General features: G+C 49.5%; 2 protein-coding genes across 2 annotated transcripts; both read left to right on the forward strand.

Moving 5' to 3' along the window:
- The first annotated feature begins 3,142 nt into the window (after nt 1–3,142).
- Nucleotides 3,143–9,734, forward strand: OCSTAMP (osteoclast stimulatory transmembrane protein). Its single transcript, XM_062642100.1, has 3 exons — nt 3,143–4,991; nt 5,864–6,908; nt 7,915–9,734. The coding sequence occupies exons 1-3, from the start codon at nt 4,948–4,950 to the stop codon at nt 8,254–8,256; spliced, it is 1,431 nt and encodes a 476-aa protein (XP_062498084.1). The 5' UTR covers nt 3,143–4,947; the 3' UTR covers nt 8,257–9,734.
- Nucleotides 9,735–16,087: 6,353 nt separating this feature from the next.
- Nucleotides 16,088–21,961, forward strand: LOC134175901 (thyrotropin-releasing hormone receptor-like). Its single transcript, XM_062642323.1, has 2 exons — nt 16,088–17,013; nt 21,200–21,961. Exons 1-2 carry the CDS (start codon nt 16,228–16,230, stop codon nt 21,575–21,577), a joined length of 1,164 nt encoding a protein of 387 aa, XP_062498307.1. The 5' UTR covers nt 16,088–16,227; the 3' UTR covers nt 21,578–21,961.
- Nucleotides 21,962–23,760: the final 1,799 nt, after the last annotated feature.

Consider the following 23,760-nt stretch of genomic DNA (forward strand, 5'->3'; position numbering starts at 1 on the left):
TCACATCGTCCTGTTTGCTCTGTAGGTTGAGGGAAGAAATGCAAAGTCCGAGCTTCCTCCTCCCTTAGCTTCACCCGCTGACTGGGGCAGTGGTTCCCAGGAGGAGCAGGAGGGCAATGAGGTCTCCTGCTTCACCTGAGCAAAACGAAGCCCTGTTAAGCAGTGGAGCAATGGGAAAGCTTCTCACTCTACATCTCAGGGCTGCTCTGCTGAAGAGGTGCAGCCCTGGCAGCAGTCCTTGCTGTGGATGCTCTGTCTCGCTGTCCCACTTCCCTGAGGCAGCTCCATGCTGGCTGCGTGCTGGGTTCGGGCACTGTTGATCTGCATCGATGCTCCTTGTCATGCTTTGGTGAAGATGGGCTGAATGGGGAGGGGAAATTGTTCACCACGGTTCACTTTCCCAGCTGTCCTGGGGCCAGGGAACAGGCTGTGCTGCACGGCTGGGAGCCGCAGGAAGGAGCCCTGCTGTCCCCATGTCCTGCTGCGGCTGGAGCTGCTGCTGCAGAGGCTGGAGTCTGTCACTGGAACAGAGCTGCATCTGTCCCAGCAGCCTGGAGGACAGGCAGTGAGGGACTTGGGTTGTCTAATTTCGAGGCTCAAAGGGTTAACATCCAGTCCAGCTCTGTTGCAGATGTCAGGGTCACAGGTTTGCTTACAGGTATCAGCTCTGCCTTGGAGCATCCTAGATGAATCCAGGGCAGTTTTACTCGGGTAAGAAAGCAGAACTGAGACCACAGAGTTTGTGTAGAAGCCTCCAGAAATCACTGCTAGCATCCTGGCATGTCTGTGGCACTCTCTGTCTAGAGATCAGAAGGTGTTTCACAAGTGCAGCCAGGGAAGATGTTTTATCTCTGTGCTGACATCAGAAACAGAGGGGGGACCAGTGACTTTCCCAATGTCACACAAAGGGGCCTTGGCAGACCTGGGAAAGGTGTGAAAGCACCTGGATCCTAAACCTCTACCTCGGTCAAAGACCTGGCTTCTGCCAGCTCTATCAGCAGCCTCTGCGTTTCCAAGGGTTCACCAGGGGAGCTGGTTTAAGGTGTGTGGACAACAGCATTACCCAGTTCTGCTTTTCCACATCCAGGCATCTGTAAGAGCAGGACTGGGCTGGCCTGCTTGATTTGTGAGCTTTTATTTTAAACAAAGATTTGAAGATTTAGCATTTCTGGGGTTCAAGGATCACCTTCCCTGTGGGAATAACTTCTGATTCCATTTGCTTCTGCTAGGACTGAAATTTGCCCAAAGCTGCTTTAATGGTAAGTCAACCCCATTATTTTTGACGGGTCTGTGATTGTGAGTAGAGATATGAAAATTCCCAGGAAAGGGCATTTCAAGTTCTGTACTAACCTGCTATAACTTCAGCTGCGCTATTTTTGAAGGAAATTTGCCTGCCTATGCACTGTTTCTGTAGGAGTGTAAAAATCCAGCAACCAGAACAAAAGCCATTCACATTAGCAGCCTGCTTGTGAATTTTAATTAACAGGAAATGCCACTCACACATTGAAATTCAACATCCAGAATATCTCTGCTTTGCTCCTTTGATGTTCCCCATCCAACCCTAGATCAACATCCACATGTTCTCCTGAGACTTGGAGGAAATTTATTCTGGTTTATTTACAGTAGGAAAGCATTTTGTAGCATCTTTTATCCTAGAAGCATTCGGGCTGCTTTACAAGCTGTCCACACAGAAGAGCTGCTATGTGGGTCTTTGCAGCAGTGAGTGTTTCTGGGGCTGTGCTCAGCCAATTTGCTCTCAGCAGCGATGCTGGGAGTTCAGGAGAGAAAGGGAAAGATTCCTGAAACAAAGGAAAGCCTGGCATGATGGAGGAAATTCAGCTGTTGCAGCTTAGATAGCCTTGGTTCCCTTATCACATGTATCCCTCATCTGTCACTGAAAAGATATTGCTGTGATTCTTCTATATTTCTATAGTAGAAACATAATAAGACATGACCTGGCTCTGTATCACGTAAGTTGTTTGTTTGCATGTGATCTTAGCAAGGAAAGAATCACCACTGATGGGCTAATCCTTCCTACATCCTCAACTTCTTGGGTTGGCAGAATAATGTGATCAACAGGTGCTGATGATACTGCCATGAAGAAATGTTCTCAGCCTTAAATCATCCTACTTCTAGCCCTTCTTTCATCATCTTTGTTTTCTTAACCTTTATAGTTCATGTACCCCATGCTCTACCTGTGATTCAGCTCCTCCTTTATGTTGCACCCCCTCCCATCATTGTCACCCTCGTGGGGTTACACTGTCACTACAGGTTGAACTTGATGGTGTCTTGGCAAGAGGCTCTTGTTCTTGCTGTCTTGAGACCCATGCTGAGCCATGCAGTCTGCAAAGCAGAAATGGATGTGAAATCTCTGCCCTGGTGGGTGCAAGCTCAGTCACCATCCCTAATCAGAGTGAAGCCAGGCTGTGCTTCCTGGCTACGACACGAATGAAACCCTCTGTTGTCTTCTTATGGTTACAGCAATCTAGTTGCAGACATGTGGTTCTCTTCCTTGTCTCCTACTGTGGTGTTCAAAAGTCTAAATCAGGGATGTTAGAAATTGTTAGAGCTTGAGCTCTGTAGAAACTGGAGCTTGTCAAAAAATCGAAGTCCCTTTATACCACCGAGGAGCTGAGCCACAAGATCCCCAGTGACACAGTGTGGGAAAAGGCACCTCAGAGCATCCCAGGGGATACAGTGTCCGCGTCCCCAACACCGCCTCGACAGCCTCCCTCTTCTCCTTCACTTCCTCAGTTTCTGAGCTGAAGTGAGCGCAGACCTTGAGGTACTTTAGCAGAATGTGACCGCAAGATGTCACAATTGCTTTGCTGAGATGCGCGGTCCTGTCCCCCTTCACCCACCGGTCTTGTATCTCTATAATCACACACTGCTGATGCTTTTTATGGCAAAGCAAACTTGTTCGTTGTGTCCTGGGGAAACTTGGGCATTGATGGTTCTAGCTCAATTGCAGGTTATCAGTTTGGGATATAACCCACCCCCCCCCCCAGCCCGCAGAGATCAATTTTGAGTTGAGCAAGAGGAAAAACCTAGGTTTGACTTTGCATACAAACACTTCTGGGTGCTGGTCACTACTGGTGAAACAATTTCCCACCAGACTTCAGCTCCCATTAGCAGCACATGCAGCAAACACTGATCACAATGTTGTGGGCTTCTTTATAGTCTATGGCTAACTTTTCCTTTTTCTCATTTTTCTGCCCCAGAAAACTACCTGCTTAGCCTGGATGGGGTCCCAGGGGCTGATGTTACTATCAGTTAGCTCTGAAGTACCATGAGAAAGAAGTTTAATCTTAGAAGGAGAATCTGATGAGCTTTGCAGGATGCAGCTGTGAGCATTTTGGGGTGATCCTTTACAGTCTGCACATTGAATTAAGACCTAATTCATGGACTGTGCAAGCAATTGCTATGGATGCTCCAAACAAATAGCACTTTCTTTTGTGCCCGCCTGGCTGGTGCCTCTTCCCAGCTGGAGCCGGTCAGGGTTTCTCATGGGCACAAGGAGAAAAGCTTTGCTCTACCAACCACACAGTAAAAAGGAGATTAACTACAAAGCAGAGCTGTTGAGTGGAGCAGCAAGGACTTTGTCTGGTACCTGCAGGAGGGGCTGAGGAGGTGGGGGGGGGTTTGCTCTGACTGCTTGGGCTCATCACTGCTCATCCAACAACTGCTGCAGAAGTAGGTCTGGCCATGTCCCCTGGGGAAGGTGCTGCTCCCCCACTGCTCGCTGGACAGCACAGCCCCACGTGCTCTGTCCCCAGGGGCAGCCAGGACAGGGCTGACCTCCAGCCCTTTGCCTTTTCCTGCCCAGGGGAGCATGAGAACATCCCAGGGGCCTGTTGGTTCCCAGCCTGCAGGAGGGCTTGGCTTGGAGCAGCGGGTCCCATAAGGAATGGGCTCAGCAGCAGATGGGTGAGCTCAGTCACATTTACCAGCAAGTGGTGGCTTAGTGTGAGAACATTTGACAAAGGGGCAGCTGTGGTGGGAGCCAGGGAAGGCTCCTGTAACCCCCGAGCTCCCTGTGAGGGGAAGGCAGTGGTTGTACATGTTTCTTGTTTGCCAGCTGATAAGAGAACACAGATTCCTTTCCTCTGGAAACATAACTGAGGAGCAGGCACCACAGGCTGGTCCTCACTTCCTGGCAAGCAGGTTTGGTGCCTGGAGCTCCTTGCCCTGCACATCCCAGGGGTCAGGTGAGTTGGTCCCATAGGGAGTGCACATCCTGGCCTGGGAACTTCTCAGCAGCCTGAGAATCCTGCCTGTGGCAGGGTTTCCTCTGCAGTGGATTTGCTGGCTGCAGGGAATTGGGAAAGGTTCAAGTTTGAAGCTTCATCTTCCTCTACTAGGACTAAGATGAGCCTTTAAGCAGCTTATGAACCTGGCATACGAGCTCATGGATTCAGCAGGGAGCAGCAGACTGCCAGAACAGATGAACATTATCAGCACATGGTTTGCTGGATCCCACCATGCCCTTTGTGCTATGGCTGATGTCTGAAAGAGGAAAAGCTCCCCTTCTCCCTGAGAGAAGTCCTAACCTTGCTGCTTGATGGTGGGCAGTGCAAGGAGAAGTCAGCTGGGATGACACGGCTGATTTCCCCACAGCCCATGTGATGCTTGTTCCCTCGTCACCAGTCCGTATGTCACTGACTCATTTTTCTCAGCTATGTGTCATGAAAACAAACATTCTCTGCAACAACAGTAGGACCAGAAGCGGTGTAAAGCCCAAGCAGTGTTGGGCATCTCAGCAGTCATGTAATTCCCTGGGCTTCACACACCAGGTTTGCCCGCTCAGGTCAGGAATTGCCAACATTGCTGATCTGAACTGCCTTAAGGCATTATTTGGCTTTTTGGACCCCTGTCTGTGGTGGTAGTTGCTTTGATTTCCCATCCTGTGTGTGCCAGGAGCTGCATCCACAATCTTCTCTCGGAACAATGGAGAGTTCTCAAGCAAGAGTGGGGCACCTCTCTGCCACTGGGTATGTAGTGACTGCTTTAATCCCTCTTCTTCCCTCTGCCTTGACAGCTGTTGAATGGCCTTTTCCCCTGAAAAGCCTCCTTTCCTAGTCAAAATCACCCCCCATAGGACAGTCCCCAGGGTTTGCCTGGCTGGGTTTAATCCTGGGGAGAGGCTCCTTCTCCCCACCAAGTTTTCTGGTCTCTGGAGAATCAGTCCAGATGGGAGACCTGAGAAATCATATTTCTTCCCACATGCTTGTTTTCGTTAGACATTTAAATAGCTTTATGGGACATTTCATCCCATCTGCAGTGGCCAAATTCACATCCTTGGAGATTTCCTCTGGCACTGGAGCTTCAGTGTGAAACTGTTTTCTCTGATCAGTTCTGCATTCATCACATTTAAACCTGCAGATTTTGGGCTGGTCTCCATTTAAGAGGCATGGAGATCAGGAACTGCCATTCAACTGCCTCTTATCCATTGAACACCTTGTAATTATAGAGCTGGTTGAACAATTTCCACAGCAGCCAGAAGCCTCCCATTTCTCCCTCCTGCATCCTCTAAATAACAACTAAAGCCATTCTGAGCCACTGGCACTGAGCTGACCTCTCTGAATTACTTTATTATGATTTTCACAGAATAATTCAATGCTTTCCTGTGCTTGCATTAGAGGAGGAGCAGTCACATTGTACTTGGTATTGAATCTTTCAAGAAATACCTTGAACTCCCCTGTCCTGCATGCTTTCAGGGAAGATCTCTGTCCCAGCTACTCAGGTTAGCAAAGGAGTGAGACCAGAGGCACCTGGAAAAGGACATTATGAAGATCCATGGGTGATCATCTCAAGAAAGCCCCCAATTAATGTGTTTCCATACTTCCCTCTGTTTGTTTTACAGCATGAGAGCCCGTGTCTACTGTGAAGACTTTCTGTTCCCAAAGGTGTGCAGGACTGTCGCAGACCTATGGTCAGTTTACACCAAGCCTGTCCCAGCAAACAGCAGAGAGGTGTGGACTTTGTTCCTGCAGTGTTCCTGTGTCACAGCAGTGATAGGAGGCCTCTTTTACAACTGGATGTTTGCTTCCCTGGAGTACTCCTGGCATCTCTCCATTAAAATGGCCATCTTCTTCAGTCTGCTCCTTCTCCTGGCCCTTTTCTTGGTGCATCCTGCACGTTGTGTCTTCAGTATCATTATGCCTACATTAGGTACCAAACAAGGCCGGAAGCTCCTCTTATCAACCTGCGTCATGATAGTAGTGGTTAACATAACACCCAACATCATAAGCAACATTAAAACCATACTGCAAGTTATTAAATGCATCTGTAAGAATTCCTCTGAGAGCCTTTTGAACTCAACTGCTCTGCTAGAGACAGCAACCTGGGAGTTTGGGGATGCAATCCAAGAAACTGTTAATTCCATTCATATTTATAAGCCTATGAATGGACATTTTCAGTTTTCATTGCTTAAGAACAGCTCCTCGAGTTACCAACAAATGCATCTTGCTGGTGAGAAAATTAGGAGGGACTTTTTGGCTGTTGAGGTACTGGTCAAATATGCTGTACGAGTGGGCAACAAGGTGGTTGCTGGTTTCTCCATGCTCTATCTCTGTTTTGAGTCCAGCTGCTATTTGAAAAATTACCTCACCAACCTCCGCTTTGACAATTTTTACATCACCAAGAAGCTGGAGCGTTTAGCTGTGGACAGAAAAGCAGCTCATCTGCTGGTGGGCTCATCCAACCCCCTCATTCGACCAACAGGCTTGAAGCTGTCCCGGGAAGAAGTGATGCTGTGCCTTGTGCAAGCCATGCTCCTCACCGTGGCCCTGATGCTGATCCTGGCGGTCATGGCCATGGACCACTTTGCATTCAGCATGGCAGACACTGCAGTGAGAAAGGCAGCTCAGTTCTCCATGGTGCCTGTTGCTCTCAACATCAAATACAGTGTAAGTGCCGGGGTCCCTTGCCCTTCACTGTACTGGGACCATGCTGTGCGTCACGTCATAGGAGGCAGCAATAGGGATTGCAGTCTTTGTAGCCTTATTTGCACTATACTCACTTCCCTTCCCAGCAAGCAGCTAGACTAGCAATGAAACAGGCTTGGGGGAGAGGAAGTGGAGGCATAACCTCAGTTGCTCCTTCCAGCACATCTAATAGTAGCTCCAAATTACAGCCCCTTGAGAGAAAGAAAAGGAGCAAATTGTGCCTCATGCTGTAAAGGCACTGCTAGCATGTGACAGTCAGATATGTTCTTTATCTCTTATCCACCCTAGGCAAGGTGGAGGAATGGGTGACCCTACAGCACTGTTGTCCCCATGGCAGAGTGAGTGTAAGGAATGGAGAAGCAGATGAATACACATCTGGGTTGTGAGGATGTCTCCTTATCAAACTGCACTAACTGATCTTCAAAGAGACAGCCCTGTTCACTGGCTTTGTTGTCACCCCATGCAATCCTTTTCACAAACCTACCCAGTTTCTATTTTAATATCCTTTAGCTGGGCTAGTTCTGCTTTAGTTTGTTAGTTTTTCTCTTCTACCATGCAGCCTGGCTCCCTCCCTGCCCCCAGGGTTTCATAGTGCAGATAGCTGCTTATGATGAATTTACAGTAAAATAATCAGGGCTTAGAAGAAAACCTCTAATATTCAAATATGCAGCCACTAATCTTGCTGTCTGGATTGTGTTTTTCATTGTAAATCTCACACAATGAATACCTGTAACAGCAGATAGAAGTGACAGGTAGGGCTGGGTCTCACCATACCAAGTGCTTAGCATGTACACAGCATGCTGTTACTCTCCCTCAGCCTGAAGTGTATATGCATTTCAATGTCCTTCTCTTAATGCACCCAAACAACCTGTAACAGTAATTACACACCCCCAGGCTGATGTTCTTGTAGTAATCAGTTGATTGGGGTTTGTTCGTACCCCACTTAACTTTTAATTCTCTATTTCAGGCTAAAATAAGGTTTGTGCCTTTTCTGTCAAAAATTCTGGGGATTCCTTACCAAGAAACACCACTTCAGGACTTTGAGAGAAGCTACCAGCATCACCTGATCTTCAGCTCTGCCCACTGCAGGATCAGCCCCCCGACACCTCCCAACCCCTCTGTGCTGCTCGCCATGGGGCTGCTCTTCTGCATCCTCTATGCCACCGTATTCCTGGAAACCTACGCGCATCGCCTGTGCAGAGCAATTGCAGCCTCCTTCTTTGAGAGCTGGGAGGAGAAGCGAGTGCTTCACCTCTACGAGAAGCTGTCCAGGAAGCACCAGGAGGAGCAAAACAAGGAGAGAAACTAAGGGTACTTTTGGGAATACAGGGGATGCCTGAGAACTGTGGCAGTGGCGGGGCACAGGCTTCTGCCATGGGATTATGCATTTAAATTCACAGAGGCAGTGTTTGGAGTCGGGGGAAAACTATTTGCCAAAAAGAAGGCAAAATGTCACATTTTGCATTAATTTCAGAAAAACGGGCTCAAAAATTCACTTTTTAATTTTAATCTAGAAGGTCTGGAGCCAGCTGTTCCCAGAATGGTGGGAGATAACTCATATGACTTTGAGGATATCTGCAGAATTAGGGAAGGCTAGCTGGGTAATATGTGGGATGTGGGGTGAGGGGGAGCTCATTGACCTCCCCAACCACATCCATACTGGAAGAAGTACACAGCGAGAAAAGAAACTCTTTTGATTTGATTAATTTACCTTTAAGGGAACTTTTCCTTTCAGCTTTTATGCACAGATATCCGGGTTACACTGGATAAATCTAAGACTTTAGAAAATAGTTTATTCACCTAAGAAAGTGTCATTTCCACCCACTGAAACAAATTCAAGACCAATATGAACATGAGGTGCACATCCTGGGCATGGGGGTTTGTGGAAATCAGCACATGAGGAGTTTATGGAATCACTTCACAACGGCTCTTTAAATGAAATATAAATAAAATAGCTGGAGAAAGTCAGAAGAGGATGAGAGCAGCCAAAAAGGCTGGTCTGGGTGTCAGTCTCTTTTCCCAAGTAAAAAGTGACAGGATGAGAGGAAATGGCCTCAGGTTGTGCCAGGGCATGTTTAGATTGGGTATTAGAAAGAATTTTCTCACCAAAGGGGTTGTCAAGCGTTGGAACAACTGCCCAAGGAAATGGAAATGGTGGAAGCACCATCCCTGGAGGTATTTAGAAGATGTGTAGGTGTGGCACTGAGGGACATGGCTTAGTGTTGGACTTGGCAGTGCTGGGTTAACGGTTGGACTTTTCCAATCTAGAATAATTTAGGCCAGCATTATGGAAAACTTCAAAAGTGGTAGATAGAAACTTGACATTCAAGTCAGTGCTTTGCAGGGAACAGGGAAGCAGCAGGACGTGGAGGGCTGGACTTGCCTGAACCGAGGTCTAGTTTTACGTGTTGGATTGTTTCAAACTCAGAAGCTGTGGTATTGTAGATGTAAAAATCCATCACTGAAACATGTTCCTTTTGAATGAGAGGCAGAACGGACACCTCTGTAAGGGCAAGAGCCAGAGTAAGGGGAGATAAATCAATGCCAGCTTAAAAACAAAGGAACTTCACAGCTTCATTTCTTCAAAGCATCCCTATTATTTTCCTCTCTTCTCCCATTATGGTCTTCATTAAGGTAATTATTTGATATAATGCATCTCAATGAGACTAAATTACAGAAGTGATGTGGCAGCTGCAGCCACATGCACCAAATTCTCTCAGCTTCTGAGGTACTTGAAACAAAGTAGGTCTGGATTGTGTATATATATATATATATATATATATATATATATATGTACATATACACACATTTAAGTCATCTCCCCAGGTTTCTTAATTCCTATTCTGATGATTAATCCAAGCACCTTTCTGCCACTACAGCAACTAGTGGGTTTTGTCATGGGGTTTCTCTAGACAGTGCTCTGTGCTTTTCTGTTTGGGGAAAGCAGAAGGATTTCCATGTGACCACTGAGTAGCCAAAATTGTCTGGATCCAGGGGTTAAAATAGCTGGGAGGAGAGCAGAGGAACCCCTTCAGCCAGCAAACCATCCCAGCAGCTTGTTGCCTTCCAACAACCACATCTTTAAAAGAAGCTTTTCCTTTTAAAGCATTATCTTTTTGGCAAGACATTTGCACTAAGCTCTAAGAGAGAGATTTTTTCATGGCTATCAGCATTTTGGGAACCCCCTCCCCACCCAAGGCATGTGTAGATCCTCTCCCTACCTTCTGAGAGAGGTCTTCAGAGGAGACTGGAGCATGGGGACAGGAGGCTGAAAGAGTGAAGTGCTGCAGATAAACATGGGGATGGGTTTTGTTTTAGAGATGGGCCCTCTGGGTTCAAATGGGTGCTTGGCGTGGATGAGATGGATGAAGATGACAAAGTACCAGCCTGAGTGTCCCGTTGCATCCTTTGCACAGGCACTGCCCAGCTCCCAGCCAGGGCAGCTGAGCAGTGTGTGAGGCAGCTTCTGAAACACCCATTTTCAGCCTCAAAAATCATATTTATCAGGGAAAACTGACCCTCATCCAGAGCATTTCTCCCTGTCTTCTCTAGAGTTTCCTTCAGCTCCCACTAAATTTTAACTGCTAAAGACTAACCCTGGGAACTTTGCACTTCTAGAGTAAAATTCAACATCAGGCAAGCCTTGATTAGTGTAATTACATCTGCTTATAAGGATAATGATCAGTGCGAGCTGCTGCCACTCTGCCTCTGGCCCCAGAGTTGCAGCCTTCATAACCCGTCACGAGGCAGAGATGTGCTCCCATTTCCATTTTGCAGAAGAGACCAAGAATGAGATTTATAAAGTTCTTGGGTGGGTATCACACCAGTTTCATTGACAGGGAGCTACGGGCAGAGAGCCCTTGTTGCTGGCCTGCAGCTAGGGGTCAGTTCTCCTGCCATAGGAGGCAATGGATTGTGCCCCAGGTGCCACCTGTTTCCTCAGCTTTGTGACCCTAATGTAGGGGGTTTAGCTTTGAAAGCTGTATAGAAATCAGCAAAGGAAGAATTTGGGTTTGGAAGATGAACACTTTGTGAAGTGCTGGTGAGGAGGTGAGTAGCTGAAAAAATTACCTTTCGTCATGGTCATGCTGAGGTTTGTCGCTTAGAAAGGAGGGTAATAAACATTGTGAGGTGTTGCACTGTGCTGTGAAGTGTCATCTCGCTACTGCCAGAAGGAAAAAGCCACTTTGATATCTACTATGGTTATTTCAGAGGTGAAGTTGCCCTGATGTTAGGATGTGTGCATGCTGAAGGCTGATAAACTTGAATAGCACTGGGGAATCAATGCCTGTGAAAAGGTGTTACCACAGCAGTACTGTTGCTTGAGTTGATGTCATTGAATACACGTATGTATCATACAGTTAAGTGATTAATCTGCTTTGAGGAGAAAGGAGATGTTGGAAGCTGTCTCTTTACCACTATGCCACTTAGCCCAGATTTTCATGTGAGAAACTAAACACAGGGAACTGTCACAAATGTGACACTTCAGTGGGAGACCCGCGGAAGAAGAGCTCTGAGTGGTTTCCAGCCTGCGGTACCAGTGAGGAGAGCCATGGGAAAACCACGGGTATGGAGCTAAACCTGAAGAAGTGTGCGGCAGAGATGAGACCCAGGGCAGCCTGTGTGGGGTGAGCAGAGGGGACCTGCCAGCGCAGCGGGAAGGAGCCCGATCCCTGCAGTAACTTGCTTTTTCACCTCCCTGGTGGGTGTCAGCAGGAACAGAAGTGGGAAGGGAGGCCCTGAGGAGCGGAGGATGCACTGATGGTCCCTGCTTGTGCAGGAACAGCTTGTGCAGCACATCAGCTATGCTGTCCCTGGTGTCGAATTGGGCTGTGATGTTTTCCCTGGCCAGGGGAGCTGGTAGGAGGCAGCACTGCTGGAAATTGCTTTGTTCTCCTGAAAGGTGTTGTTCCTCAGCAAGATAAAGGTAGGACAAATAGAAAATGTTACCCATTACAGAGTCATTTTATGCGCTTGAGAGGTAAGCTGCCTTGCCAGAGTTTGCTTAATGGTGCAAAAGAGAAATGCTGAAGAGATTTAACCAGCAGACAAAGTTAATTTGTTCACATATTTATATTAAGTACAACTAATTTAAAAGCCTCGTTATTTGCTAAGGGATTTTTCATCCCTCAGAGCCCCTCCATACTCCCACCCTCACCCCTGCTCATCACGGCTCTCATTGCCTTCACTTTGGCTCAGCACCGTGCTCCGTCTCGCAGGCAGGAGGAAGTGGGGAGTGAGGCTTTGCCCTGTGTCGCAAGCCTTGGTGCTGGGTCTGGAGCCCATGGGGCAGGTCCTGCCTGTCCGCCTCCTCCGGGAAATCCCAGCTGGGGTGATCCATGGCTTAGATCCGAGGTTTTTCTTCGAAGTGGGTTGAGAAACTGAAATGGCCAAGTTGAGAGGCTGGAAACTTCCTCTTGTGTTAGCTGGAAACATGCCGTTGGTGTTAAGACAATATAATGGGAACTCTGTGAGCTACAGGAAGGAGCAGGTCACAGCCCAGGGCTCAGCTGGGCTGAATCACCTTTTCCTTTTACCAGAGGAAAGAAAACACGGCTCCCTGTGCCCGATGCTGCATGCTCTGCAATACCAGGGCCCCAGCTCAGGTGAGCTCCTGGATATTTGCGTTGGTGCTGAGTAAGAACTCGGAACATTTTGCCACCCCTGTGGGGGACAAACTGTCATTGCCTGGGCATTTCTGTTGGGAAAGGTGAAGGGCACACTGTTTGGTGTGACCCCAGTCATGGTATGACACCCTGGACCTGGACACCAAGCGAGGGCAGCCTCATGTCTCCTGATGCATGTTGTGGCTCTGTGCACTGGTGGAAGGGGAGCAGGAGCAGAGCTAAAGACTGTTGCACCTCTCCCAGGGCTGTGCTCATCATCAGCGGGGTGCTGTACCAAGTGCCTGTTGTTACAGCATTACGAGGTTGACATTTAGATGTCACAGAATATGAAATAACCTGTAATTGCAGCCTAATTATTCTGCCAGGGTTTTGTTCTTTCACATTATTGCATGCAGTGCTTTTGTCTCCCCTCAGTGTTATCACTGCTATTATCCCCCCAGGATACCCCCTCCCCTCAGCACATAATCCACCTTCATCACTGGCTTTGGGAACTGCGTGTTTCTGTCCTTAACCCAGGCTTATGCTACCCTGTGTGCTGTCTTTGGAATGAGAACTTGGATGGGTGGTTCAGGTCAGACGTGATGCCAATGGTGCCCAAGCCAGAAGGTGCATCATTTTTCACATCCATCACAGCATCGAGCTTTGCTGGGATGGCAAAGTCTCAGCTTTGGTTACTCAAACCACTTTCCTCTTACAGCCATTGGTTTCTGCTCTGGGTGGGAGACACAGGAAAGACCAGGGCTCTCAGGGCTTCCACTTGGTTGTCCTGCCCTGAAAGCCAATGCCTCCACCTGCTCCTCTGACTTCTGGCTTGCATAGGCAGAATTCCTGGTGGATTGGGCTCACTGGAGCAGGCACCAGAGCTTATTGTCAGCAGTGAGAGTTGTGAACCCTGACTCAATACTGTGGGCAATGTCTTGAGGCCTGGAGGGGCCATGGGGTATTCAGGTGATGCCATGGGTGCTGGGCTTGGCTGGAGGGGATGAAGCACTTTGGGCTTCTTCTCCCACGGCTGAATCACTTCCAGGCACCCACAGCCAACCCAGAGTCAGGGAAGGGAATTCTTTGGCACACAGGATGACAATGTTTGTTTTCACAGGGTTTGGTGCTTGCCTGGCTTTACTCAAACCAAATACCTGCAGCAATGGGGGCTTAAAAGTGAGGGAAAAGTGGTGCCTCAAGAGCTGCACATAGCATCCTTCCCTGTGCTGTTATTCTCTGCAGAGCTGCATAAATCCCCAGCAGTTTGGTTCATTGCATTAAATGAATCCAATGCATGTTACTGCAGAATGATTTTCTGTTACTATTCTGGCTGCGTATCTGAGAGCTCAACCCTTCCAGGAGCTACTGGAACAGAGTCTGAAGGGTGTACCTGTTAACATATTAATAGGGGAAGTCCACAAATAAGGTATACTCAAATGACGACTTAATTTGGGATGCTCCTGCCTGTACAAGGCTGGGTGCGGGGGACTGAGCTAGCAGCACAGGGAAGCAAACATCCACCACACTTACTTACAGCTCCAAAGAAAAGCAGCCAAATTCCTCCCTTTTTATTAACAGTGTAGCCCTATGACTCAAGGCTGATGCCCTCACACTCTCTGGCATCAGTGAACAACTGCTGCATCGGTCCATCTGTGCAGTACTTTGATTATTAGATGTGTGAAGCCTCAGAGGTATCTCCTTTACATAGGACTAAATGAGCTGCCCAGCAATGCAGAGTGAGAGGGATGAGCTGCAAGAGGAGCACAGGGAAGATGGCATTGAACTCACTGATCACCCAGCCTAGGTACAGCGCTGCTAACCCAGCACAGAGATGCACAGCCACCCCTTCCCAAAAAGTGTGTGATGGATGTCATCAGAGCAGTCCTTACATGGAGGTAGGTGATGGGTATGCCTGTAACAGGCTGGAACATCTGTGCCTGTGAGCACTCAGCTGGCCAGCTCCTGGTGAGAGGCTGCAGGATGACAGAGAGAGAGAAGCAGGGGAATTTGGGCTGTCGGGATGACTAAAGGGGTTGATGTCTGGCTCCTGAAGCGGTGACTGCCAGCTCAAGTAGGTGAAGGCAGCCTAAATAGTACCATTAAACAGATGTTATTTCTTGAGGGATTTTAAAGTGAAAAACAGGGGAAAGCTAGAGCAAAGTGCAGCCTAGAGGGGTCTCCAAGTGCAGGGATGGGACCTGTTGTGCATCCCCAGCCCAGGGCTGTAGGGCAGAGCTGTGAGGCTGGCCCTGGTGCAGGCTGCCACTGCAGCCCTATGGAAAAAGAAGAGAATATTGTCCTTTATAACTGACCCAAAGGTGAGTGAAATGTCATGGTAGGGAGTCAAAAACTACAAGGGTTGTCCTTCGTGGAGCTAAATAGAGGCATAAAGTTTCCCAGAGAAAAGGGGAAAGTGTCTGCCACAGCCTGGGGACAAGCTGCTGCTCCCTGGGCCGTGGCAAAAGCCATTTTATCCACCCAGGTTTGTACAGCCCAGGCTGAGGAATTCACCAGTGAAAGGCTGGACTTGAACGACTCAGCATCAGGATGATCCTTCACATCTTGGATATGCGCCTCAGTGCCTGGGATTAATGGGACAGCTCTGCCTCTAGCTGAAATCTAATCTAATGAAAAGACAAGTTTTTCCCTTGTCCTTTCCTCCACTCCACAGGTTAGAGGTTCCTTAGCATTTTATGTCTGCAAACACAATTGCTCTTTCAATTTGAAAATGCTTTTTCTGACAGACTGGAGATGATGGGCAAGCATGGAGCTGGCAGCAAGTTCTGGCTACTGCTGAACATTAGGAAAAGTACTGGATCTCCCAGACTGACCATCACTGGATCTCCTAGACTGACCATGCTATCCCAGCCTCATCGCTGGTAAGATAAGGGATCTCTCAGCCCAGACTGGGTAAGCCTTTCCCCAAAGAAGTGACACTGATGCGTGTCTGTGACAGGGGTGGCTGCAGGGAAGACGGCATGAGGAGGGCGCTGCCTCATGTGTATTGTCCCCCAGGGAAGGTAATTGTCCTGGGTAACTGTCCTCTGCCCCAGCCCAAGGGAAACAGGAACGACCGTGGGTCTCCGTGGCATCACCTGGTCTCATCCTCCTGCGGATGAGGAAGGATGGACCCCTCATCTTTATCTCTCCTTGCCAGGGAGGAACTGTGCAGCCTGTGGCTCAGCTGGGGACACAAGGCACTCACAGTCCTTGGTGCTCTCAGCCCCTGCGGCTCTCTCAGCCTGCTACCCCCGGCCCCTGCCTGGGCTCCTTCCTCCACCTCTTCAGCTCAGGGATGCGCTAGGACCCTGCGGGAGCAGGCGGGTGCTGCAGGCGGGAGGCGGATGGGGGGTCTCGGGATGTGGGGGGTTCTGAGCGGTCCCTGGTGGTGCCTGCGGCTGGGAGGTCCTGGAAACCCCGGGGGTCCCGGGGACTGGGGAGGTCCTGTTCGCTCCCCGCCCCTCCCGGCCGGGGGGGGGGGGGGGGGGGGGGCAGGGGGGGGGGGTGCAAGGAACCGGGCGGCTGCGAGACTTGGGGTGAATCGTAGGATAAAAGGGAGGGAGGAGCCGGGGCGGGCACCAAGACCGGGAGGGGCGGGGGGGGCAGCGGCTCCCATCCCGATCCCTGCCGCAGGTTGCGCTGAGCTCCGCCAGGGAAGACTTTGGGAGCTGATGGAGAACGGCTCAGCCAGCCCAGGAGCCGCACTGGGCAGCAGCAGCAATGAGACGCTGGGCAGGATGCCCCGGCAGCCCCTGGAGCTGCAGGTGGTCACCATCCTGCTGGTGCTGATCATCTGCGGGGTGGGCATCACAGGCAACGTGATGGTGGTGCTGGTGGTGCTGCGAACCAAGGACATGGTGACCCCCACCAACTGCTACCTGGTGAGCCTGGCGGTGGCCGACCTCATCGTGCTGCTGGCAGCTGGGCTGCCCAACATTTCGGAAGTGGTGGCTTCTTGGGTGTACGGCTACGCCGGCTGCCTCTGCATCACCTATTTGCAGTACTTGGGCATCAACATCTCTGCCTGGTCCATCACCGCCTTCACGGTTGAGCGTTACATCGCAATCTGCCATGCCATCAAAGCGCAGCTCCTGTGCACCGTGTCCCGTGCCAAACGCATCATCTCCTCGCTGTGGCTCTTCACCTCTGTCTATTGCCTCATGTGGTTCTTCCTGGTGGACACAACCCAGGTCACCTTCTCAGATGGGGCACAGGTCAGCTGTGGCTATCGGGTCTCCAGGAGCCTTTACATGCCCATTTACTTCTTGGATTTTGCTGTCTTCTACATCATCCCACTGGGGCTGGCAACTGTCCTCTACAGCCTCATTGCCCGCATCCTCTTCATGAGTCCCCTGCCCACCAGCCTGCAGCACTCCTGCCCAGGCTCCATGCATGTGGGCAGCTCCCTCAAGCCCTCCTGCTGGGGCAACAGGGGGCCTCTGAGCTCCCGCAAGCAGGTAGGTGCTCCCTGCTGGGCTGGGGCACACTGGGCTGCATGGGGCTCAGTGCTTTGAGCAGCACTCTGGCAGGGAATGGGGTGTCCCAATGTTTTGTTTCCCTTTGTGGGGAAAGTGGGGAGGATTGGTTTGTTGCACAGAAGCATCCCCAAACCCAGCTGGGGTCTGGCAGCACAGATGGGCTCCCTTTGCTTTGGCTGGGCTTGGAGGTAGGACAGGGCTCCAGCATCACTTAGGAGAGGCAGGAGTGCAGGAATGTTTGCTGGCTAATCAATTGCTGATTGGAGGGGAGTGATGGGTCACATTATGCCAGTGGGATTTACCTGTTAGACAGAGTCCTGGGCAGGCAACCTCAGATTTAGAGGGCAAAGGGAAGGAAGAGCTGACACAAGCCCAGGTCTGGTTGGGGAAGGCACCTTGGTGTCACAGTGGTGTGTTGGCCTCTCAGTGACTCCTCTGTCATTCAGCTGTCAGCTCACCCACCACTTCCTTCTCTTTTCACCTCCTTCTGCCCTTGCTCCTCCTCTGCCCTTGTCTCTCCTCTCTCTCTGCCCCCATGGACAGAGACTTGCCCCATCTCTTTTGGACAGGTCTGTGTCTAGACATGGGACACTCTTGCAGGCTAGCTGGCTGCTTGGAGAAGGCCATCCCATTCTAGTTTCAGACTCTGAGTAGGCAGAAACACGGTTCATTTTAAAGGAAAGGACTAAATCTGGGAATCTGGCTTGAATTCTTGAAATCATCAGTTCTGTTGTGATTTCCAGACTGCCTGAAACAGGCTTCAGCCTGTCCTAAAGTCCTCATGTATCCAACTCAGTATCTCATTGCCTGACTTGTACAGGAACCTCCCTTCTCCAGGAGAAAAGATTCAGAGTCACGGAGAGGAAGCAAGCAGCCCAGAGAACTTGTATTTCTTCATAAACTTGTAACTCTTTCCAGTTCAGCTTTTTCTCCTTTTGCTCCAGCACGGAAAGGTTTAAAGCAAGTCCTGACTTCTGCAAAAGCATTTGCAGAATACTATAGGGGTGCTGTCTGCTGCGGGAGCCTCAGGCAGGGTGTTTGGCAGTGAGGTCTCTGGATGCTACAAGGCAGTACCTATAGGCACGGGTGGATGGACCTCTCCTTCCAGAGCAGCTACTGCTATGGCTCCATCACTGGTGCCTCTAAAACTCAGAACTCCTGAGCAGGACAATGCAAAGTGTGAGTTTTGCTGTATTTATCACCTATAGGAGAAAGGGTCCCAGACTCAAACCCAGCCACCTCCAAGCACGTATTTCACCTGCCAGAGAGGGACCACTAGAGGGAGCGGGATTCCTAATAAAAAGGATGCTGCGGCTCGGGATGATGGTGCTTGGACTGGGAAAGGTGACACTAGCTGGGGAGGAGTGTCTGTGGCCTCCTGGACAGGGGAAAGACTGGATACTGCGTTGGGAGAGGGGATGGGTTGGAAGGGCTGTGCGGGGATGCAAGATGCTGATCCTCTTGTATGGAGTGAGAAGGATGCTCACAGTGGGTTTGCTCTAGAAGTTACACTGGGCTTGGCCTGTGGAGGTGGAAGGTGAGCTGTCCATAGCTTTGGCATGGTTGGGGGTCTGTACACCAGATACCCTTGGCCATCCAGCAACAACACTGGTTTATGTGTTCAAAAATGGTTTTCAGCTAAATATCAACTGTTCTAGTAAAAGAAATCCTCTTACTACAAACTCTTGTCTTGCTTCTACCCACAGCCCCTTTACAGCTGTTGTGTGCACACTATGTACAACAGAACTGTTGTAAAACACTTGTCAGAAAGACTACTGTCCCTGAGATGGTGCTCCCCTGAGGGATGCTTTGAGGCTACAGCAAAGCTCTGGCTTTTGGGGGCCAAAGCTGGTTTTAGGGGGCCATAATTCAGGACTACTTCAGTTAAGGATGAATGTCCCAAACTCTTTTAATTGATGATTAGGTTCATTTTGCATGTGAACACCGGAAGTAAGGTCAGAGCACCTCAAATGCACTATAGTTACTTGCCTCAGCAATGTAGGCTGAGGAAAGACACAGGGGCAGGTTTTGGCCACGGATGCAGACAACGCTGGAGATTTCCTTCCCCACAGTGGATGTATGAGAGTGAGTCTGGAATAGACTGCTAGGTTTTATCCAGAGGAATCATCCTGTGTCAACACAGCTTTGTGAAGTTGCATCCAGGAGAGCGTGGTCCATATGAATGGTTGGCTTGAAAAGGCAAATTTCAATCCTACAGCAAGCTCAGGGCAGGGTTGCCTGTTCCGGCCTGTGGGCTGCACGCAGCATCCTCAGGGAGCACTGAAGGCATTTAGTGAGATGGAGGTAATAAATCCTCATGGTGCTCTTTCCAGACAGTTTTCCCTCCCAAGATAAAGGCGGCTTTTTCATTGGGCTGCAGGCTGTGTAGCAGGAAACACTCTTTAGATGACAGCACTTTGTGGTCATCTATGGCATGGAGGAAGGTGTTGGGAGCTTGCTTGAGTGGGAGCTGTGTGAGCTGGCATTTGCATAACCACCAGCCAAAAAGCAGGGGCAGTTATGGCTAAAAAGCAGATGAATCACTGGTTCTTTTCCAGACATTTCTCTTGATCTCAGAAGGGACTGGAATGAACTTACTTTTCAGCCTTATTAGGATACACTCCCCCGGTATTGTCATTTGAATGCAGAGTTCACATCACTCTTCACAAACAAGGCAGAGTTACAACAGCCCAAAAGCCAAAGATGTTTCAGTCTAGGAGGCAGCACATGAACATTATTGATGTGTTAGCTTTAAAGGAGAATCTCAGCCATACAGAAACCTGCCAGAGAGCAGAGCTAGGGGTATAAAAGCTCAGGGAACACGGGTCCCATCCATAAGCACTGCTCATGTGGCATATGCTGGTGAAGCAAAATCTGTTCCTTCCTGGGCTGAGCTGGTATCAGGAGCTCTCTGTTCCCAGGTCTTGCAATGCAGACCACAGCAGACATGGTGCAGTCTTGGCAAAAGCCTCAGCACTCACTGTATCACTGCAAGATCTTCTTCTGGGTAGTGCCCTCACATTCCTATTAAGCCACACGCAGCAAAACTCTCCTCTTTTGGCCTCAGCTTGATAACAGTCCCTTTCGTGTAGGGGAAGTTTTGTTGCCATTACCAACCACGCCTGATTTCTGCTCACAGCATTAAAGGAAGGCATAGTTGTTTGTGATGAAGTAAAAAAAAAAGGCAGTCCAAGAAAAGCTGAGAGACTGTGAATGTGATCTAACTGCTTATTTCCACATCAAGAACTATAGTTATTGCACAACTCCCCCTCTGAGTCTTGAAACGCCACTGCCTTAATATGCTTGCAGCATCAGTGTTTACTCATACTTTCCTCCTTGGGGACATGTGTATTCTATAAGTATTTGTTGGAGGATGGGTGTCACCTGGCAGAAATAGCTGTTGAAATTATTAGGATCACTGGAGTTTCTGCACAAAACCCCATATTCTTAAACCAGCTTGACTTGATCCAAGGGCAATTACTGCTCACTTCTAAATTCTCAGTGTATTCTTATATGTTAATGTAGTACTTCCCTAGTGTGCTGCAAATTAAAATAACCCACACCAATTAGCTAAGTAACTTCCATACCAGCACAAGTCTAAGATTCCAGACAGTCTCCTCTGTTCCCAGTGCTACTCTGCACTAGAAGTTTGTTACCTGGAACAATAGGAAACCAGGAGATCCTGGGCAGGGAGTTGAGATATCTCGAATGGCACCCCAAAACTTAGGTCCCCACTTTTTGGACAAGTTTCCACCCAAAACTAGGACATTTCCCCCGTTGATTTATTGTTATGTACAATTTTCAGGTTTTCTTTCTGGTCTAGAAATTCCCATTATTAACCCCTAATGGGGGGTAATACATTACAGCCCATTGAAACCCATTTCAGGCTGGTGGATGCTTGTCCTGAAGAGCTGTAAAGGCTCTTCAATGGCAGATGAAAACCTATAGTTTAAGAGGTTTATTTATGCAAGATTTTTTCATGGGCAGAATGGATTCACAGAGGAATAGCCTAATGGTTCAGATGCTTATTTAAAGTGCTTAAAGGGAGATGCAAGTAATGCGCAGGCTGAATTAGCTGTCTGCACCATTTCTCCGGGTGGCAAAGCTCTGCTGAAGATTTAGCACCATCTGACTATTTCTCTTTTTGTACATCCCCATCATCAAGGTGACCAAGATGCTGGCTGTCGTGGTGGTCCTCTTTGCCCTTCTGTGGATGCCTTATCGCACACTAGTGGTGGTGAACTCCTTCACAGACCCTCCGTACCTGAACATCTGGTTACTTCTCTTCTGCCGCCTGTGCATCTACCTGAACAGTGCGATCAACCCCATCATCTACAGCCTCATGTCACAGAAGTTCAGGGCTGCCTTTAGGAAGTTATGCAAGTGTGAAGCAAAGAGTGCTGAGAACCCTGTGCCATACCCCACGCCCGTGTACTACAGTGTTACAAAGGACCATTCCCATGATAGCTCCGATCACAACGCTGAACAAGAAGATCTGAGCATTCTCCCTGCACCTGCAAAGGAGAACAAACCTGACAAATAAATCCTGGGACCCTTAAACAGTGCAGGCAGTGGGAGCTATGCAGCTGTATGAATTGTGTTGGGAAAGTGCAGACAGAAACAGCTTTGGCATTGCAGAAAACTTAATTTAATACCTCTCTATGGGGCATTTGACAAAACAGGTTCTTAGAGGCAAACTAATCTCTTATTTCTTAACACTAATCTATTCTTGCTTGGTGAAGTGTTAGGCATGGGTTAATGTTTAGCATCTTTATGTATTTGGAGTTACATATAGCAGTGCAACAGCATTCTGTGTTAAGTGCAAGCGCAATTGTTTGAGTTGGGCTAGAGTATTGAAAGGAAATAGAATAACAGAATCATAGAATAGTTCGGGTTGGAAAGGACCTCGCTTGCAGGGTCCCACATGACAGCAGACAACATCCCTTTATTCTTCCCAGGCTGCCTGTCCTCGCTTCCACCTTTTATAAGCCTCTTTTTTCCTTCTAATTTTCCTCAGCAGCTCCTTATCGACCCAAGGAGGTCTCCTGGCCCTGCTGCTGCACTTCCTTCTAGTTGGGATGCAACACTCCTGAGCTTGCAGTAGGTGATCCTTGAATATCAGCCAACATTCTTGGGCCCCCTGCCCTCTAGGGCTATATCCCATGGAACTTTGCGAAGCAGGGTCCTGAAGAGGCCAAAGTCTGCTCTCTTGAAGCCCAGGGCAGTGAGCTTGCTGCGCGCTCTTGGCACTGTCCTGAGGCTCTTGAATTCGACCATCTCATGATGGCTGCAACCAAGGCTGCCCTGGAGCATCATATTTCCTGATGAGCACGAGGTCAAGTATGGCACCTCACCTTCTCGGCTCCTCTATTACTTGCAGAAGGAAGTTGTCTTCCACACAATCGAGGCACCTCTGGGATTGCTTGTGCCAGGCTGTACCCTCCCTCCAACAGATATCAGGGTGGTTGAAGTCCCCCATGAGAACAAGGACCTGTGAGCGTGAGGTTGTTCCTATCTGCCTATAGAGTGCTTCATCCACAGAGTCCTCTTGATCAGGAGGTCTGTAACAGATCCCCACAGCAGGACTCTGTGGGACACAGTGGGACACTTTGGTGCTTAAATCATCAATAAAATGGGTGAAGCCTGTGCTGGCCACCTCCAGACGTGCCAGGACCGTCTCCTGTGCTCCTTCCCTGTCCCACAAGCAGTCAGTGATCGACCTGAGCAGTGCTCCTGTGCTGCAGCTGGGATGCGTCCATGGGGTTGGGATTCAGCCCTGCTCAGCCACGTCCTCCAGCCGTGCCCGTCCCAGATGAGCCCATGCCAGAACCTGCGCCCCACGCACAGCGAAGGCTGCGAGGGCAGCACAAGATGTGGTGCCAGCAGCGTGTGTCCAGGCCTGCCTGCTTCAGGAGGGCTCTGCAACAGCTCCGCACCTTGAACTCGCGTGTCCCCATCTGCACTTGCTTCTTTACCCACGTCCTCCTTCATCCTCGATTCATGCCGAGCTCCACGCAGGCACTTGCTGACTTGGGAACATGGCCATTCTTTGCTAAAAATCTATCCACAAGACATCAATTTGATAGGTGGACCACTCGGCACATAAAGAACTAGCTGGGTGGCCGCACACTACTCTGGATGGCCCCTCTGCTCTGCTCTCTGCTGAGCTATACTGCAGAGCTCTCCTGAGGAGAGCTACAGCTGCTGCTCTGAGGAGAGCAGCATTTGTCAGAGCAAAGCAGTGCTGGAACGTTGCCTGTTTGAACGGGACCTCTGCAAACACACTCCAAGTCTGTTCAGAGAGGAGACCCTGCTTATTCCTCCAGGAGATGCTGCTTATGTCCTACACCTGGGTCAGAGCGATCCCAGGCACAGCTACAGCTTGAGCAGAGAAGAGATTGAGAGCAGCCCTGCGCAGAAGGACTTGGGGGTGTTGGTGGATGAGAAAATGAACATGAGCCGGCTTCAGTGTGCGCTCGCAGCCCAGAAAGCAACCGTATCGTAGGCTGCATCAAAAGGAGCGTGACCAGCAGGTCCAGGGAGGTGATCCTGCCCCTCTACTCTGCTCTCGTGAGACCTCACTTGGAGCATTGTGTGCAGTTCTGGTGTCCTCAACATAAAAAGGACATGGAAGTGTTGGAACAAGTCCAGAGGAGGCCACAAGGATGATCGGGGGCTGGAGCACCTCCCGTATGAAGACAGGCTGAGGAAGTTGGGGCTGTTCAG

The sequence above is a fragment of the Pezoporus occidentalis genome, unplaced genomic scaffold (assembly GCF_034315485.1).
Source record: "Pezoporus occidentalis ecotype Australia unplaced genomic scaffold, CSIRO_AGI_Poc_V1 ctg70, whole genome shotgun sequence".
Lineage (NCBI taxonomy): Eukaryota > Metazoa > Chordata > Aves > Psittaciformes > Psittacidae > Pezoporus > Pezoporus occidentalis.

Coding starts and splice junctions, on each gene's coding strand:
- OCSTAMP (XM_062642100.1), top strand. CDS start 4,948: ATGGAGAGTTCTCAAGCAAGAGTGGGGCACCTCTCTGCCACTGG. Junction 4,992..5,863: donor GGGCACCTCTCTGCCACTGG/GTATGTAGTGAC, acceptor TTTGTTTTACAG/CATGAGAGCCCGTGTCTACT. Junction 6,909..7,914: donor CTCTCAACATCAAATACAGT/GTAAGTGCCGGG, acceptor TCTCTATTTCAG/GCTAAAATAAGGTTTGTGCC.
- LOC134175901 (XM_062642323.1), top strand. CDS start 16,228: ATGGAGAACGGCTCAGCCAGCCCAGGAGCCGCACTGGGCAGCAGCAGC. Junction 17,014..21,199: donor CTCTGAGCTCCCGCAAGCAG/GTAGGTGCTCCC, acceptor CCCATCATCAAG/GTGACCAAGATGCTGGCTGT.